The 13,297-nt window shown below is 40.2% G+C and overlaps 2 protein-coding genes across 2 annotated transcripts in view; one reads left to right on the plus strand and one right to left on the minus strand.

Annotated features, from left to right (window-relative positions):
• Nucleotides 1-6,993, plus strand: LOC139941399 (uncharacterized). Its single transcript, XM_071937872.1, has one exon. It carries the CDS (start codon nt 302-304, stop codon nt 2,213-2,215), a length of 1,914 nt encoding a protein of 637 aa, XP_071793973.1. The 5' UTR covers nt 1-301; the 3' UTR covers nt 2,216-6,993.
• LOC139941400 (E3 ubiquitin-protein ligase arih1-like) overlaps nt 5,279-13,297 on the minus strand; it is a 27,764-nt gene continuing 19,745 nt past the window's right edge. The window contains exon 14 of the mRNA XM_071937873.1: nt 5,279-11,269. Within this exon, the coding sequence (XP_071793974.1) occupies nt 11,188-11,269 (82 nt within the window). The 3' untranslated portion in view covers nt 5,279-11,187. The remainder of the gene's footprint in view (nt 11,270-13,297) is intronic.

Genomic DNA, 13,297 nt, shown 5'->3' on the forward strand with positions numbered 1-13,297 from the left:
CAGTTCAAAACAAGTACTACTTTTAAGAAGACAAAATAACATTGACTAAACATTTGAATTGATTTAGTAAGCCTAACAAAGCGAATATCCTTCTGATAGAGCTCACATGGACCTAGTCAAACTCTAAGCGGAAATAATTGTTATATAAAAGAAGTAGCATCGAAAGCAAACGGCATTTGTGATTTTGTGAACAGTTTAAACACGTTCAGGCTATCTGCTATTAAACTACCGAAGCAAGATTTAAACGAAAGGGATTGCAAACTGCATTTCACCATCTTGCCACTATGAGATCTCTGTTTTCATGAGCCCTAAAAGCGTGGATACCAGTGGATCTGTGGACAACACACCAGCCAGTAATAGTCAACAACCAGTGCACTGTTTCAGTCGAACAACAACAAAAACGATGTCATCTTTAACACTGTTTCTAGCCGTAGTAGTACTGGTGAGTACCGAACATGTTTCTTCCCTAAGTCTAAGAACCGGACCAAGGAATACAAAGGCACGGATGGGAGACTCGGTGACACTGAAATGTGACATCGACGGCCTGGATAGTGAGTACATAGTCTGGTATCATGAACCAAGTAAGATCTACCTGACTTTTAACCGAGATGTACGCGAAGAGGTGGATGATGATCGCAAACAGAGGTACTCCGTCACGGGTAGCACCTTCTGGAATGAGTTCAATCTGAGTATTAAGAACCTCCAACCTTTGGACAATGGATACTTTTACTGTGGCTATGTTGATGGAGGTACATACAAAGTCCTCGGCAGTGCGTTACTTACCGTGATTTCACCCCCAGACCAATCGTCGCCCTCTTGTAGTTTCAGTATAACTGATGGATCTGGCAGTTCTACACCCGTTGTTGGAGACACGGTAGATCTCCTGTGTTCATGGAATGGAGGACAGCCAATCCCGACTGCCTCGTGGTACCGCGACGGGGTGGGCATGTCACAGACTACTGAGGAGAGTTTCGTGTGGACGAGACGACAGCTGACTTCGGAAGACAACGGGATGACATTCTCGTGCCAGATGGAGTCCGAAGCTATGGATGCACCGCGGAGCTGTACCGTCATGCCGCTGCGCATCCCTCCCGTGGTGACCGTCACCCCGTCCCTTGTCACCGTCAACATTGATGATACTGTAATCTTCACATGTAGAGGAGCCAGTCTGCGACGAATCACATCTTACAGATGGAATATCCCTAGTGAGAATCTGCCCAGGCTGAGAAACAGATATCAGGTTATCAACAATCAGCGTAGTCTTCGCCTTATTAACATCGAAGCTGAGGATGACAACTTAGTGGTAACGTGCACCGTTGGGACAAGTCGTGGACTGGTTGGAACGGGAGAGGCAACCCTTCGAGTCCAGCTGCCTACTACAACCCCAGTACCGACAACGACCGAAGAGCCAACTACAACACCAACAACATCACTCCCAACGACGACACCGTCAATTCTAGATACTCAGAGTCCAACTAACAGAACAAGGATTATTATTGACAGTGGATATATAACTCAATATAAGACAGCGGGTCCGACGACTCGTCACCCTGCCATGCCGACCGAAGCCTCGCCGGTAGCTGCGCTGCCCCAGACGGCAGTCATCGGGATCGGAATCGCGGCTAGTTTCGTCGGTCTCGTCGTCATCTTAGCCCTGATTGTGTTCGTGATGCGATACCGTACCAAATCAAGCTCCATACGGCGAGATACCTCCATGCATCTCGTTAATAGAACCTACGACACTGTACTCGCAGGAGGTCGGATTGTCGACAACCCAGTGCTGCGGAACCAACCGGAGTTCCGGTCGAGCTTCAGGGTCAATCCCCGTCCGGTAGCAGCCGTTAATCCCGTACTTCAAGCCGACATGCCGAAGAACCAAAACAAGCCTTCCGTCAGCTACGCAAAGGTCAATAAAAGGAAGTACCAGAGTCACGCCGGAGCAAGGGCCCAACGACCCGCTTCGCCGCTCTATGATGTCGTACCTGATGACGAAAGTCCTGAAGCAGACCAAGTGGAAGTAAACTTAGGGAGCGACAATCCAGCACTTGGCTTGACCAGAGAACCGACCTACATGAACCAGAACGTGGTCAGAGCGGACCCAGACCCCAGGTTGTTCAACGCCGAAGGCCTCACGTACGCCGAGTTGGAACTTCAAAATGAAGGCCGGTTACCGTCAATCAAGAAGGATGGAACTCTTTATGCCAAACTTAAGTAAAACATTCGAGAACAGAAATGCTAAACCCATGAACCAATGCAACATGAGTGTAAATAATTGTGCATGTAAAATGTCAAACTTCAAAGGCAAAATCGTGGTCGATATACTAATGTATGTCACTTCTGCCACTTTGAAAGTTTTCCATCATCGTAATTTGTTATAGATGGTACAACAGCTGTAGGGAGAGAAATATACATTTTTTTTAATTCCTCAATAATTGTTAAAGGCACTTGCCACCTTTGGTGATTGTCAAAGACCAGTCTTCACACTTGGTGTCAATTAATAGGGTTCACATCACATTGCTTTAACGTCTATACAGGAAACAAAATAGCGCACTTGAACGGGCCACACTGGTCGAAAACGTCAGAGATTTGCATGGTTCATTACCACAAGCCATTGTTTGCACAACAGACATAAATTACATGAATTTGGATTCGGCTTTAGGCTCCGGAACGATCCTCTCGTCTGAAACCATGGGCGGCATGCGCAATTATTGTAACAAAATAACCGCCGGCCAAGAGCCTGAACCGAATCCCGTGGTTTCGAGCAGGGTCATAGTGTTGCGTTTGTGCTAACTTTCAACAGTATTAATGTTCAAACACATTCTGAGTCACACTGACTCAGCTAACGCTCAAAAGCCCATACAACGGGAAAATGAATCCGGGTCAATCCTGACCCGGGATTTCTTTAGCACCAAATTCATAAAGCTGTAAATCAGTAGTGGAATCTTTGTGCTTACCAGAAAGATTACAATAGTGTGTGCCGAGCAAAGTTGTATTGAGTTTCAATACGATCCAGAAGATTTGACAGTGCAATTATGCGCTTTCATAATAGACCCTATCACAGTGCGGCCATTTTGAATTCCTATCATTGATATCAATATTACCAAACCGAGGCTGGAAAAACAAAAAATAGTCTGGTTCCTAATTGCAAAATGATTATTAGCATTCATTAGTGTTGTTCAATACGGGGAACGGTACAAGATGTAGGCAGCGTGATAAAGATAAAATGTTGAGTTATACATTGTTGTGTTGCTCATCGGCTTTTAGAAACCACCGGCAGGCGCAATATTCATGAAGCTACCAAGCTACGGCCTAAGAAATTTCTAAGTTTGCTTCAAGACACTGCCGTCGACTTCACAAACAGTTAGGACTCGTCTTATCTCGAGTTAGGATGAGTAAATCGTCCTACCTTAGGATTAATCTTAATGTCTGCAGGCTACAGTGCAGGGTTGGGACTCATCCTATAAAGTCATAAGATTAATCCTAAGTTAGGAAGAGTTTTGTGAAATCGACGGCTGGACACTTTTGGTAATAATTTTCAAAGACCACGCCATTAAAATTTTAAAGAGTCTGTGATCTAAAGTGTTCTTTGTGACGCAGCTTCTTAAAGCAGCTTTTGGTAAAGGCCATTGTAATTCAATTGTAAAGAGACATTATATTTTTGTACTGTTGTACTTTCCAGGTATTATACATTCGTTTAGATTTGTAAATATTGAACAATCGGTAATCCCATTGCCTTATTAGTTATCAAGAGTTGCATTTTTTCATGGTCCGGTGCAGCTGCAAATCTCACCCAATAAAAAACATGTGTCAGTTAATGATTTATTAGTGATTCCGGTCTCAGACTTTGTATTAGTCGTAAATACATTTTTAACATCTATTAAATATATTCCTAGAGAATAAATTATTCAATTTAAAAAAATAAAAGTGAAGAAAAGGGTAAAGACAACAATGACTACAACTTTTTACTAAAGATGGCGGACATTGAGATATGACGTCATTTTTAGAAGAAAACTACTTGTAAAATCTTCTGAGGAAAACTATACTTCAAATTAATACATGTCCATGAATATCAAGTCTAATAAAGACAGACACTTCAAACGTTCTCACGACCTTTATCAGTAAAGGGTATTAAACGGATGTAATAACGGGTGTGTTATGACAGTGCGTCCACTTAAAGGCAGTGGACACTATTTGTAATTACTCAAAATACTGTTGTCATAAAAACTAATTACTTGTTAACGATCAATGGAGAGCTTTTGATAGTAAAAAACATTAGGATAAACGGCTCCCCATGAAGTAACGTAGTTTTCGAGAGAGAAGTCATTTTCCACGAGTTTGATCTGGAACCACTTATGGGGTCTTGAAATCAAGCATCTGAAAGCGCGCAACTTCGTGTGACAACGGTGTGTTTTTCTTCCATTATTATCTCCCAACTTCGACGACTAGTTCAAATTTTCACAGGTTTGTTATTTTTGTGCATATTATGTTGAGATACACCAAATGAGAAGACTGGTCTTTAACAATTACCAACGAGTCCAGCGCCTTTAAAACATTGGTCAATGCTTACCCTACCACGGTATCCGGCCGGATATATGTACCATTGTAAGGACCATTACTGTGTGGTATAAGCCCGTCTCATCGACCTTGGATTGGTATTGGTAATTACTCAAAATAGTTGTTAGCATAAAAACATACTTGAGCAATGGAGAGCTGTTGATAGTAAAAACAACTTGGGGAGAAGCTCTCTCTGAAGTACCGTAGGTTTTTTTTTCTAGAAAGAAAAACAAGTAATCTCTCACTAAAAACATTGAGTTGGAGACCGAGACCACAGATGAGGTCTCGAAATCAAGCATCAGAAAGCACATAACTTGTCCGACAAAGGAGTTTTCTTCTATTATTTCTTTTGAGGGAATGTTGGCGCTGAAAACAGCCAGCCTGGTCTCTACGTTTCAAACAGTAAACTCTGCTCGCTTTCAAGAGAATGCTGGACTATTATTGGTAGCACATTTTGGCGGGAAAGGGTGTTGAGATTAAAGGGGAATTGGTTGATAAAGAATGGGTTTGGATGGGAGTCATAAAGGCTTGTGAAAGATTGACGTCGGTTTGGGCTGAAATAAAAGGCTAACTTTGGCTGAGAGACGCGTGCAGCGCGTACACACATGAACTTTTCCATTGTCTGTCACCATCAAAGATGGCGGTCAGTGACGTCAGTCAAAATACATGTATTTAACTAACTGTCAAAGTATGTTAAACCAAATAACGAGACAAAAAAACCAGGTTTATCATCAGGCAGGTTTAACTTTAATAAAATTAAAAATTAGTTCAGTAAGAAACTTTTGTTCAAAAAAAGTCTCGCATAAAAATGCAAATTAATTTCCAGTTTGTTTAATAATGAATAACTTTAATGAAACAACATGTTAAATTAAAAAATTAGGACTGCACAGTAGTAAAGATATAATAATTCCTATTCGATTCAAGCGCACGGAGCAATCAAGTTAATTGATGTACATTTGTTATTTAATTGATAAATCAAGGTAACGTCCATTGGTCACGGCAGTTTAGCCGATTCTACCAGTGAGCTCACTCCCTCTGGAATCATCTGAACGCTACACTCAATCAACACGTTAAAAGGGCTTCTCTATAACACGTGTACTTTGCAATCCCCCCTCCCCCACCCCTCACAAAACTGCTTCAAACAATGGACGGGTATTTGAGTTCTGGTTGTCCATTAAAGGGTAGCATTTTATCCCATATTTATAGAAAATAGGAACATTACAGAATTGGTAGCCAAAACATGTTGCTGGCATTGTAAGCACTATGTAATCCACCATATACAAATAAACTGGCAAACCTGTAGAAGGTCGAGATCGATCGGTCATTCCGGTCGCGAGTGAACAGTGAAAAAAAAGATTCAACATTTTGCATTGCATCGATGCCAAAACAAAATGCATAAAACGCTCACTGTGAGCGATAAACTCCAAACGCGAAATTATATTATTTATTTCAAATCATAAGTATAATATGAAATTTCAGAGAGAAATATTTCAAGAAATGTTTTCTACTATCATCATCATTAGACCGTGTAAGTTTGAGGTAAATCTGTGATCTTCACGTGATCATCATTATACCGTGTAAGCTTTTTGTAAATCTGTGATCTTCACGATTTCTTTTCTTGCCAACTCTGTAACGTTCCTATAAGAATTTCACGTCTCGCATAGACAGCCTATATACCGTTGCCGCTGTACATTATCTCCCAAACAGAGAAAATAGTGTTTCAAGATTGTAAGAAGCGGAGAAACACTAAAACTACGTCATCTTTGTCTGGTGTGACAACCATTTGACACTGTGAAATTAGAAAAGGTTGGCGTGGAAGCTTAACAATTAAAAACAAAACAAACGCAAAGGTAAAAACAGCAGTAACGAAAACGATAACGACGCAAAGAAAACGCATTTTATTGGTTGAATTGCTCCACGCACAATACGCACACACTCTTTCAACCAATGAAATGCGTTCTCTTTGCGTCGTTATCGTTATAGTTCTCGCTATCGCAGCAGTAAGACCGGGCCTCAAAGCACATTATCAATCCCACTTCTCTCAATTAAAATCAAACAATTATTAGGTCCACACAGTTGTTATATCTCACACAGCCAGTACACTGTTTCCAAAGAGTGTCCAACCTATGGAGAATTATTCTTAAAAGGGTGCTTTGGTTTTCACGCGCTGAACAAGTATTGAAGCGTTTACGATGCCAAAATCAAGCACACAACCTACTATTAATTGTATAATTTAATTACAAAGCTCAGCTAGCTCTGCTACCGTTTGTCGGTGGATTCCTTTATGTAAGTTTGTTAGATAGTTTTCAAGTTTATAGCTTGACAATTTGTTTACGTTTCAACTGTCGTTAGGGCTCTGTTTTAGGAGATGACCTGGCAAAAACTGTTTGTGAATGTGACCCCTATAAAGAGCAGAGATTAAACGGGGGGGGGGGGGGGGGGGAGCATAATATCAGCTGCACTACAACATGGTCATGTATAAGAGTACACTTGGCTTCATAAATTATGTGAAGAGACAGTATTGACAAATGACATTGGCCAAACAAAATTTCAGGGGAGCCTTGGAACAAACTATTCAAAAAGAAGAAATCGCTTACTTGTGGTCAAAGAAGAAGTTTTCTCAAGAAAAAAATATACAGACAAAGAGTCCTCATAAAATGAAAAAAAATGCGGGAAAAAAAAAAAAACAAACAAACAAAACATTATCACAAAAAAAGTACATGGAAACTGAGAATGTTTCTTTTCAAGGGAACATGAAACATTGTGTGTAGACCCCCTGCCCCCACCCCCCATGCTAGCCCAAGCTTAGTAAGCACCCCACACTCAAATCATCTAATGGTTAGTTAGACTTGCATCCAATTGCACTAGTTTCATTTACACTAATTGCTGGTTTAGGCGATTAAAAACTCCAGAAGCTACGCCAACTGTCTATATAGGTTCCTGCTTTTGCTTCACCATAAATTATCCCTGTTTTAAGACTTCAATCTGAATATGAGTAACCTACATACGCCATTCTCGAATTATAGTTTATTTTGGCCCAAGAAACACAACATCCAACAAGTAACACTCATCACACTTTATGAACGCAAGTGCCTGCTCTGAGCACAGTAAGATTCACTTTCCAAACTGCTTATTAGTGTTGTCCATGTTCCTTCGTGCCACAACAACTTGATACAAACAAAATATACTTATAGGGGGTTAAACCTGTGGGTACCAACTGCTGGTAGGGTCAAAAGTCAAAAACCCAAAACATCTATTGGCGTATGAACGTTCGTACTTGAAACAGCCAACTCTGGAAAGCTGAATGTTGTGGGTTCGAATCCTACCAAAAGTACAGGTGGATTCGTCCTTCTTTGAATGGGAGGACTCGAAAAGCATGAAGTTTACAGCGTTTATCATGCATTTGGTGCAGGGCAAAACATATCGATAGTCAAAAGTTTACTTTAAAAGTCCAGGCTTAGCCAGTTGGGACCAATGACTCAGAATGCAGACAGTGCTAGAGCTCCACATGAATATCTCCAACAACCTAGCCACTAAAGCCAGCAGCCACAGCCATAATCAATCACATTCCATTGGAATAAATTTGACCATCTTTGAAATTATGGCTTCCTCTTCTACTCTAGCTTAAGCCATTTTGGAAAAGCTTTACTTTCGATTACAGGGCTTCAAACAGCCTTATTATTGGTAATAAGGACGTATCTGTTGTGGCATTTAAAGGCAGTGGACACTATTGGTAATTACTCAAAATAATTATTAGGATAAAACCTTACTTGGTGAAGAGTAATGGGGAGAGGTTGATGGTACAAAACATTGTGAGAAACGGCTCCCTCTGAAGTGACATAGTTTTTGAGAAAGAAGTAATTTTCCATGAATTTGATTTGGAGACCTCAGATTTAGAACTTGAGGTCTCGAAATCAACCATCTAAACACACAAAACTTCGTGACAAGGGTTACTTTTTATCTCGCAACTTCGACGACCAATTCAGCTCAAATTTTCACAGGTTAGTTATTTTATGCATATGTTGAGATTGACCAAGTGAGAACACTGGTCTTTGACAATTACCAATAGTGTCCAGTGTCTTTAAGCTATGGCTACAACTGTTGCTAAGGACATCCTATACTTCAATGCATGTTCACGCGACAATCCAGTCTTAGTCACAGCTATAGCCACCGGTTTTGACACAGCCTAAATGCGTAGGACCCTCTTTCCAAAAGCCGTTGAGCAGAAAATACTGTTAAGCAAATTTCTTTGCTAAGTAAAAAATGAGTGGGCACCAGTTTTCAACAAAGTAAACCTTATGGCATTTTGGCTGGTATTCAGTTTCTCTGTAGCAAGATTTGTATGTGCTGAGTCAGTTTAGATGCTAACAGGCATTATGAAATTAGGCCCAAGTGATCACGATAAGTAATCATTATAGAATTAGCTTGGGAGGAAACACAGCTTAAGATCAATCAAGCTAGTCACTAAAAAAGCGAACCGGTCACAGTACTGATTAATAAATAACAAAAACTTGTGCATGTGAACCGGTCAGGAATATAAATAAAGCGAGCCAGTCAAAAACAAAAGTAAGATCACAGTAAAGAGATATGTAATTGAGTATTTAGATACAAGTAAAGGTTAAAATAAGATTAGAAAACATTTGTATTTTTTTTTTTTAAGACAGACAACATTGCTTCAAACAATTCATTATGCTTATCCATTGCTTAAAACAGTGTTCAAATAAGGCATGAAAAGGTATTTATCTGGGTGGTTGAGGGGCTTTTGTTCAGGGCCGAACCTTTAACTTTAATCAGAACTTTTTTTGTGAGTGAGAAAACCTTAGGACGTGTGTGGCTTTAGATGGGGGTAGGCAGATTGGGTAGTGAGGATGAATTCAACACAACCATACCAAGAACTTCAATGTCAAATAAACAGCACCATGTGTTGATGAGGGTAAATACCTCGTCAAAAAGCAGACACATCTGTTGCTAAATCCATACCTCATGAAGGGAAGGTTATACTACATATGACCTCATGTGGCGTTAAGATCATTGTTGCATATGAGGCACAGAGGTCACACTATGTGGCACAGAGGTCACACTATGTGGCACAGAGGTCACACTATGTGGCACAGAGGTCACACTATGTGGCACAGAGGTCACACTATGTGGCACAGAGGTCACACTATGTGGCACAGAGGTCACACTATGTGGCACAGAGGTCAAACTAAGATCTCATGAGGGAGCCATAATACCAAATGACCTTGTGAGGGGAAGAGGTCTCATCAAATCTGTCCCTCAAGTGAAGGGAAGCAAGGTCTATAAGGACCTGACGAGAGACAACATCTAACTACATTAACACAGGGAAGCAATAGTGAAATTTAGCTGTAGCTGCAAGCTTCGCGAGAAAATTTGCGAATGTGAACTTCACAAAAATGTGTTCTTTAAAAGCCATTGGACACTTTCGGTAAACAGTATTATCCAAGGCCCACACTTCGCGTATCACAACTTATATATAAAATAACAAACCTGTGAAAGTTTAGGCTCAATAGGTCATCGGAGTCGGGAGAAAATAACGGAAAATGTACCCTTGTTCCACACGTTTCGCCGTGTCATGACATGTGTTTTAAATAAATCTATAGCTCTCGATGTCGGGAATTGATATTGTTTTAATGTTTTCTCAAAAAGTAAAGCATTTCATGGAATAATATTTCAAGAGAAGTCTTTCACCATTACCTTCTGTAAACCCTGTAAAATATTTGTAAATCTGTGAACTTTTATTTTTCAATTGTTCGAAAAGTGTCCAATGGCTTTAAACCACACTAACCTTTTTAGGTGAAGGTACCATTTTTCACGTCAGGTAGTACGTTCAGATGTTACATATGTGAGATTAAAATAAGCCCAATGTGGTGTCGTCACCTAGAAACACAATTTGTTGACGATCATGTTCATGTTTGCTTGCGTAATGTGCAGCTGAACCCTCATATATCACGTCAGCTACACCTGAGGAACGAGCCACATCACTACCTCTGAAAACCTCATTGGGAAAGCGAAGCATACCCACACCTCATGCCAAGGCGTGGTGAGGTAAACTACATTTACATGAGGACTACCGGTAGCACCTCAACGTCTATCACTGACTAAGCCACAAAACTTCCTTTGAAGTTCACGAGCTGATTTCAGAATGAGTTAAGATGGATTTTAACAGTGTATCAATCTCAATTGTGATGTCACAACACAAATCACTATGGCAACACTGATGAATGTTGGTGCTTTGTGAAAACCAAGCCCAGATTTGATATTTGCTCAAATTAAATTTTTCAAAAGCTGACCGTCCAAAGACTGTTTTAATTTATTTGAGGTGTGGTAGCGTTGGAAAGGGGATGAGGGCGGCTGCAGGGAGTATAAACAGGTGTGCAGATTTAAAACAGGTCAAAGTCAGCCTTACTTGAACACTGGTATACAAACATTATCAACCTCAATGCCAAGGAGTTCACAATCTACTGTACAGTTCAAACGTCCCTGGAAGTCACGCTCGATATCTCCTACGACCCCACAATATCAATGCAGCAGCAGGAGGGAACGGGTAGGGGGGGGGGGGGGGTGGTGAGAAATATTTATAGACAAGAAGGAAGAGTTGCGTAGGTTAGGAATCTACTCGTGGTATTCCCATAGATCTTTCTCGTAACCTTCGTGGACGTGCTCTAATAAAACCTTTCGCCTGCTTTCACAATACCTGGAAAGGAGGAATGAAAAAAAAAAGAGAAAAAAAAAAGGAAATTAAACTTACATGTAGGGGAAACAAAAAATAGTTCTCTTTATAGCACCTTACATATATACAAGATGATTTTTACATTGAAATGAAGACATTTATCAGATTAGTTTATCCATTCAACATTACTGTTATCTTCATTTTAGAAATAAAGAAGTTACTTATGCTTTTAACAAAACAAATTCACAAAATGTTTTTTTTTAAGGTGTGATGATGATACCGCAAACCTTTCTATGTTAATGATGTGATGACTTCATTCAAAGTTTACATATATTTATTAATCTCATTCAAATACATAATAATTATAATCATTTGGGAGGCTAATCATCCTTACTGCTAGCTAAGAGCTAAATTGCAAAGGGTGCGGCTACGCGTTCGAGAAGCAGGCATGCCACATCATAACCTTATGACCAAGGAGCACAGCCAGAGGTCAAAAGTGTTTGATTTTTCCTGAGGGAGGAAAAACGGATGGTATAGAAAACCCTTGTGGCACAGCAAAGAACCAACGCACAACTCAACTCAAATATGGCCCTGGTCAGGTATCGAACCAGGGTCACCTTGGTGATGAGAGGCGGGCGCTTTTACGCACAAGCCAACCATGCCCCCATGCAACATAAAAAATAATGGTATTCATAAACTAAGAGGGGGGGGGGGGTGAACATCCTTACTTTCCTTCAAGGGTCTGTGTTGTCATGATCAAACCAGGCTATTGCTTTACATGATCAAACCAGGCTATTGCTTTACATGATCAAACCAGGCTATTGCTTTACATGATCAAACCAGGCTATTGCTTTACATGATCAAACCAGGCTTTTGCTTTACATGATCAAACCAGGCTATTGCTTTACATGATCAAACCAGGCTATTGCTTTACATGATCAAACCAGGCTATTGCTTTACATGATCAAACCAGGCTATTGCTTTACATGATCAAACCAGGCTATTGCTTTACATGGAATCATGAACTCTCACCCAGTTAATGTAGGCACTCTAGATTTGGTTCAAGGTGGGTTCTATTGAGTCAATATACCGGTACGGCTACACAGCTAGCTCTGATAAGCTTCTTAACATTCGCCCCCTAGTGTCAATTAATTGCCAACACAGTGAGTTGAATTGTGAAACCTGTTTCGATAGCAGAGTTGATTGGCACTTTCCTGTCAAATGAGGGCGCACAACAAAGTGGTGAATTAGAGCTGCATGCAGTGGATTATCTTAGCAGATTACCGGTTTGCGGGTGTTGTCGGGTGAGAGTTCATAATTCCATACAGTCACAGGCCTGCTTTGATCATGACCCCTTTGAACAGTCCCCTTTAAAGGCAGTGGACACTATTGGTAATTACTCAAAATAATTATCAGCATAAAACCTCACTTGGTCACGACGAGTAATGGGGAGAGGTTGATAGTATAAAACATTGTGAGAAACGGCTCCCTCTGAAGTGACATAGTTTTCGAGAAAGAAGTAATTTTCCATGAATTTGATTTTGAGACCTCAAGTTTAGAATTTGAGGTCTCAAAACCAAGCATCTTAAAAGCACACAACTTCGTGTGACAAGGGTGTTTTTTCTTTCATAGTTATCTCGCAACTCCAACGACCAATCCAGCTCAAATTTTTACAGGTTTGTTATTTTATGCATAATTATGTTGATATACACCAAGTGAGAAGACTGGTCTTTGACCATTACCAAGTGTCCACTGTCTTTAAAACATTATGGTTCAAATATTGTGGACAAAAACATTTTCATATCTATTACACACAGTTGTTAGAAAGCAAGATCAAACAAAAATGCATTAAGACCCATGTATGATTACAACAATATGGTAAATTCTGAATGCAGATGAGAACTCCCACATGTTCATAAAGTTAAAGAACAAGGTAATGATCACAGAGCTTGTAATCACAAGGTGCTGGGTTCCAATCCACAATACTAACGATACAAACAATCAAGAAAGTTTTTAAAGCAATCAGTATATCAGTAAGCATTTATATAGAGT

Source organism: Asterias amurensis, chromosome 9, assembly GCF_032118995.1.
Source record: "Asterias amurensis chromosome 9, ASM3211899v1".
In the NCBI taxonomy this organism is placed as follows: Eukaryota; Metazoa; Echinodermata; class Asteroidea; order Forcipulatida; family Asteriidae; genus Asterias; species Asterias amurensis.